We start from the raw sequence: 6,183 nt of genomic DNA on the forward strand, positions 1-6,183 counted from the left end.
TTTTATGGAATGACACCCAACACAAATACAAATTCCTTGTTATCTTGACATAACATAGTTAGTCGAACAGGTGAACATAAGCAATGTATGACCTCAATTCAATTTAATTACTAACAAATTTTCATACAACAGTCTCTTAAAATGAACCAATAAGTTATAAAACTGTCCTCTTATCCAAATCATTTTTAAAATTAAAACAAAAAACCGAAAGAAAAAAGGTACAAAAGGGTTTACCAGTCATGATCCCTCTTCATTGGGCGGCAAAGGTTGTTGATGGTCTCCATCGAGTATAGAAGCGAACCACATGTAATTTCAGGAAAAGTGTATATAAAATATATTTAAATGAAATAAAAATGTGAGAAAAAAGGACCGGAGTTCTCTACAATAACACTACATCAATTGAAAGGGATGTATCACCGTTTGATAGCGTGTTTGTTTTGGGTACAACACGTCACGGTTTCAAATACGGAGATGTCGGGAATGGTGGCGGAGATTTTGCGCCAAACAAAATGATAATTAAAACAAGACATTATTGTTCTCCAGCCACCATGACTGGTGGCGCAAATCCAAAATCGCCGCCAGTCGGTGATCCAGAATCCACTTTCCTTGTCTCTCTTCCGTTTAAACAACAGAGACAACAAAATAAAATAAAATAAAAAAGAGAGAGAGAGAGAAAAGGAAGTAATTAAAAACAGGCAAGAGAACAACGTGGAGCTAAAGCGGACAAGAGAAAAAGGCTTCGGGAAGATCATCCCCACAACTAAGTCGATAAAGTTAACTGAGAAAAAGATAGAACTAATTAAAAACGAATAGAAGGGAGAGAGACAAGAAACAAAAGGAAAACAATACTTTCTGTTCTCCTCCTCTTCCACACGACTCTTGTTCTTCTTTCTCACCAAGTGGACGTCAATGGCCGGCAGTTCTGTGAAAGAAAAGGAAAGGAGAAAACAATGGAACGAAGAGGTAAAGACCAACTTGATTTGACTGACCATTATGGTGGTCATGTTTCAACCTTATCTGAGGGAGGCAGCGGCGCCGTCGGCCTGCCACCCACGCTTTGCTTCACAATTCATTCATCTTGTTTTGTTTTCAACAAAATGTGAACCTTCTAATGAATTTGCAAACACTAATTTAATATAATTCATGTTTTAGTTTAAGGCATTTTTATAAAAATAAACGATCTTTATACTATTAAAATTTTGATGTCATAAGAGCTTTTCATTTTTTTGACTATTAAAAAACATTAATTAAGTAAAAAAACAAACTAACTTAATATATGTTTCTCATCAAATCACCATTAAGACCATATTTATAAGGTTAGACTGTAAAAAAAAATTAATAATTAATTTTAATAGGTCTGGTTTTGTGTCTCTTACTCAAATAGTTTGGTTTTTACCAATTTTCTTTTATGTATATATATATATATATATATATATATATATAACTTCAAAATTTATTAATTTGTTAATTGTTTACAACATTGTATGATAAGTTTATTGTAGAGTTAGGGTATAAGCAAACCGACTAACAAAACCTATAACCTGAGCTGAAAAGGCTTTGTTGCTCATAAGATCAAATGAGATTCTTATTATTAGCAGTCTCTTTGTAACTTTTATTAACTTGAGGAGAGGCTTTCAACTTCCTGGAACGATACGCGATTCACGAGATTCGAACCTCGGACCCCTTCCACCTGCCTAGCATTAACTTGTGGCGCCGAAACTTCCAACTTTTTTAGTAATTCAAACAAATATACTAATTTTCAACATAAATAAAATTAAAAGAAGAAAAATAAAAAAAAGTGGAAGGCACCATAAACGTGCATGTATTGTACGGGACTCCAGCTTGAGCTTTTGTTGGAAACCATCGCATACAACGGCCAGCAACGTCGGGACCTCTTTTTTTCAAAGGCGTGGAACTGGTAGATATTCGGTTCACACTCGATCAAAAGCCCACGTGAAAAAGGCCTTGTAGTATGAACAGAAATGGCCGTTCGGTTCAGCGATCCGGTTCATCAAAGTCCCGGCCGCCGGTGGGAACACAAACAGAGCAGCTGGTCCCACCGTTGATATTCTTTTACCAATTCTCATGTACCGGACTTCCATATGGATTAAAGATTAAGTTGCAAAGTCGAATTATTTTCTCAAAAGTTCAAAATATCATTCAAATAAAAAAAAAGAGGGAAACAAATTAATTTCACTAACCAAATTAAACTCATTGTTTCTTTTAAAGGGTATTTCATGTTATTGAAAAAAAAAAAAAAACAACTTAGCTTATGTATTTGCAACTTAAAATCTTGTCACATGGTCTCATATAGGAGGGGCTTCATAGCTACCAATTTTCATACGTTAGATCTCAATGTATCCAAGGGATGCGTTTAAATTGATTAAGATTTTACTAATAACTCATTACCTTTTAAAGTTTCATTTGGGACTACAAATCCCTGCTTTGGCGCACCACATAATTCTAACGACTTCAGCTGAAAAATTGGTTGTGTATTGATAATGGATAAGTTGTCTCGCGAAAGGCATAAAAATCGCATGCTCTCTTAGCAGGAAAAGAAAATCGGCCGACAACCTTTATCCGAAATCTAATCCCCTTTACCTTTTTCTATCTCGTAAAGTTTCTCAACATGAAGATCACATGTCTACAACTGGTTAGACGAAAAGTAGCCGTAACATCTTTTGGTAGTTTTGCTTTTAAAATTCTCATAAATCAAACCCTGTTGGATATGATAAAAATTCAACTTGTAGTGACTTTTTTTTTAAAACATAGTTATAAGTTATCACGTGGAAAGAGCAAAGACATGACCTAGTGCCTCAAACTCTTTTCTCCACCATTTAAGCAATCTTAAAAATACTACACTTGTACTTACAAGAAACGTAATGTTGGGGAATAAATTACAAAATGAAAATGTTACATTTCTAGGTTAGTCTAATATCATTTCAACATATACATATAGGAAAATAGAATGGTGGCTTTGGATATGAAAAATGTTCATGAATTAAATCATTTTTTTCTCTTAACTATTCTCTATATTTTTTTAATCAACCTATGCATTAGATAACTCAGTTTTGGTGTCTCTTGGTCTCTGTTAATTTTAAAGTCACTTTATATATATAATATATATATATATAGTATGTATATCTCAGGACAAGTTGAAATCTTGCTGCCATCTAACCCGTAATCCGATGCAGCATCTAACTGCGCGTGTGAAAGGGTGGATGCGTTAATATTATATATATATATATATATATTCAAACATATTAACATTTATTAATGAAGAGAGAAAAAAAATGACATGTATCTAGTAGTTTTAGATAAAAGAAATGGAGGTGAAGAAGGAAATCCATGGCTGTGACGTGAGACGGTAAGAAGGGGGGAAGGGGTTTGCTGGCGGATATCTCTGTTAGCAGGACGGACAACCTGCTGTATAAATATTTTTGATTTGCAGGCGACCATACCCGTCCTCTAGCTCCCAGAGATTCTCTCTCCTTCTCAGTTAAGGAAGTTCAAGAAGCAGCACCACCATGGAGTGCCTGAGCCAGTGGCCGGAGCCGGTCCACCGGGTACAGTGCATATCGGAAAGCGGGGTCGAGGCCATCCCTGACAGGTACGTGAAGCCCCCATCTCAGAGGCCGGCGCCGCAGGAACTCGCGGACGCCGGCATCAGCATCCCCCTCGTCGATCTGAGCGGCCTCGACGACGAGTCCCGCCGGGCGTCGACGCTCCGGGAGATATCCGACGCCTGCCGCGAGTGGGGCTTCTTCCAGGCCATTAATCACGGCGTCCCCGACGACCTCCTGGACAGGATGAGGGAGGTGTGGCGCGGCTTCTTCCATCTCCCGCTGGAGGAGAAGCAGGTCTACGCCAACAATCCAAAGACGTACGAAGGTTACGGGAGTCGCCTCGGCGTCGAGAAGGGCGCCATTCTTGACTGGGGAGACTACTTCTTCCTCCTCCTCCTTCCCTCCCATGTCAAGGACTCCAACAAATGGCCTGCTCTCCCGGAAAACTGCAGGTAATCAATGAGTCGACTCTCTGCAGTTCTTCTTCTTCTCATACAACCAGGAAGCCGCCTGGTTTCTCCTGCCGGAAATGGCTGATCTGGTTTGTCTCCGTCCCTTAGGGATACAATCGACGAATACTCCAAGCGCGTTCAGGCACTATGCGGGAGACTGCTGAAGGCCATGTCCATCAGTCTGGGGCTGAGAGAGGATTTTTTGAAGGATGCCTTTGGTGGGGAGGTGAGCGCTTGCCTGAGAGTGAATTACTACCCCAAGTGCCCGCAGCCGGACCTCACCCTCGCCCTCTCCTCTCACTCCGACCCCGGCGGCATGACCGTCCTTCTCGCCGACGACAAGGTGAAGGGCCTTCAGGTCCGCAAGGACGACAAGTGGGTCACCATAGCTCCCTATCCCCACTCTTTCATCGTCAACGTTGGTGATCAGATTCAGGTCTCTCTCACAAATCCTTCTGCTACTTGCTTACGTACACTATTATCTTTTTTTTTTTAAGATGGAAGGTGAATTATAATTTCAAAATTTTTATGGGAGCTGAAATATCATTTTTAAATTTTATATATAAAATGAATGATTCTTTTAAAATGTTGCATGTAATTGTAAGAAAAAGATTTTTGTGAGGGGGGCCAGGGCCCGCCCTGACTCTGCCTTTTCATATATATATTTATATAATTGATAAAAACTAGAGGGTTGAGTCAGGGTAAAGCTAGGCACTTTAATTTTGATGTTTGAATGTTTCTTTTGCAATCTAATGTTATTGATATGATTTTAATAATAAGTTGATGCAAAAATTATATTAAGTTGATCATTTATTAAACTTCAATAGCATTTTTATAACAAGAAAAAATGAGTGGCCCCAAAAAAATTATCAGCATAAAAAATTACATTTTCCATAAAAATAACCATTTTTATATCAAAATAGTTTTTATAAATATATTACAATGTTTATATTTTATTTTAAAATATTTTTTTAGCAAAAAGTTGAAGGGTCTCGTTTTTTGTCCCTAACTTCTACCAATTTTTCTATTATTTTGTATTCCTAAAAACTGTTGCAAAATATGCATTTGGAACGGCCAGTTGCTATAGTTTTTAAGAACAAAATGCACTTTTACGACAGTTTTTAATGATACAAAAAAAAAAAAAAAAACATCCAGCAACTAAGACAGCCATTTGATTTTAGTTTTCACACACACAGATACATATATTTATATAAGGTTTCATATTAAAAATATGTATATATACAAATGTATACATTGCAATTATATTATGTTGGTGATCAGGTGATTAGCAATGGCATATTCAAAAGTGTGGAGCACAGGGTGGTGGCTAATTCTGGCAGGGAGAGGATCTCCGCGGCCTTTTTTTGCAATCCGAAGACGGATGTCCCCATAGGGCCAGCACCAGACCTGGTATCCAATGAGCGTCCGGCGCGCTACGTATCGATGACATTCGATGAGTATAGGCTTTTCATTCGGCAGGTGGGCCCCCGTGGTAAATGTCAAGTTGAGTCCTTGAAGAAGAGGCCCACACTGGATAAAGTGGACGGTCCGTAGTAGTTTGAAACTGGCTCTGATACCAATTTGATGCAGAAAAAAAAGGATAATAGAGTGGATTCATGTATGCTTTTTTACCATAAAGTACTAGAGTGAGCAGACGATGTGGCCGAAGGAATCAATTAATTAGTGGCTAAGGGGAGGAGAGAAAGAAGAAGAAGAAGAAGAAGACAAGGTCTGTGATTCCCGTAGATTGATTCCTCAACATGTTTGTTGGTTTTGTCCTTGTGAATAATGAAATATCTTTATATCTTCCAGTTATCTATCTCTCCCTCTTTTCTTTTCTTTCAACATCCTGTGGAGGGGACATAGTGTCCCTGTACATAAACTTCTGCTTAAAAGCTACCCTTGACTTTTATACCAACTTTTAAACTATATTAATATATGACTATCATTTTTCATATGTTCCTATTATATACAGAAACACCCAAAAGCAGACGCCCTGGATCGTGTTCATGAATCCATGTGATGAGAAAATTTGGGGGGGGGAAAACGGGAGAAGATTTTGAAAGTACAGTTCAAAATTTAATGCAATTAACTTGCACATGATCTGTCCACTGAACAGCCAGACCAGACCGCCCTCCAAGTGGGTCAGGGCAACTCTACATGAA

The 6,183-nt window shown here is 38.3% G+C and overlaps 1 protein-coding gene across 1 annotated transcript; it reads left to right on the forward strand.

Moving 5' to 3' along the window:
• The first annotated feature begins 3,353 nt into the window (after positions 1-3,353).
• Positions 3,354-5,833, forward strand: LOC116249270 (jasmonate-induced oxygenase 2). Its single transcript, XM_031622492.1, has 3 exons — positions 3,354-4,018; positions 4,127-4,454; positions 5,300-5,833. The coding sequence occupies exons 1-3, from the start codon at positions 3,528-3,530 to the stop codon at positions 5,570-5,572; spliced, it is 1,092 nt and encodes a 363-aa protein (XP_031478352.1). The 5' UTR covers positions 3,354-3,527; the 3' UTR covers positions 5,573-5,833.
• The last annotated feature ends 350 nt before the right edge of the window (positions 5,834-6,183 follow it).

This window comes from Nymphaea colorata, chromosome 2, assembly GCF_008831285.2.
Source record: "Nymphaea colorata isolate Beijing-Zhang1983 chromosome 2, ASM883128v2, whole genome shotgun sequence".
NCBI classification, from domain to species: Eukaryota; Viridiplantae; Streptophyta; class Magnoliopsida; order Nymphaeales; family Nymphaeaceae; genus Nymphaea; species Nymphaea colorata.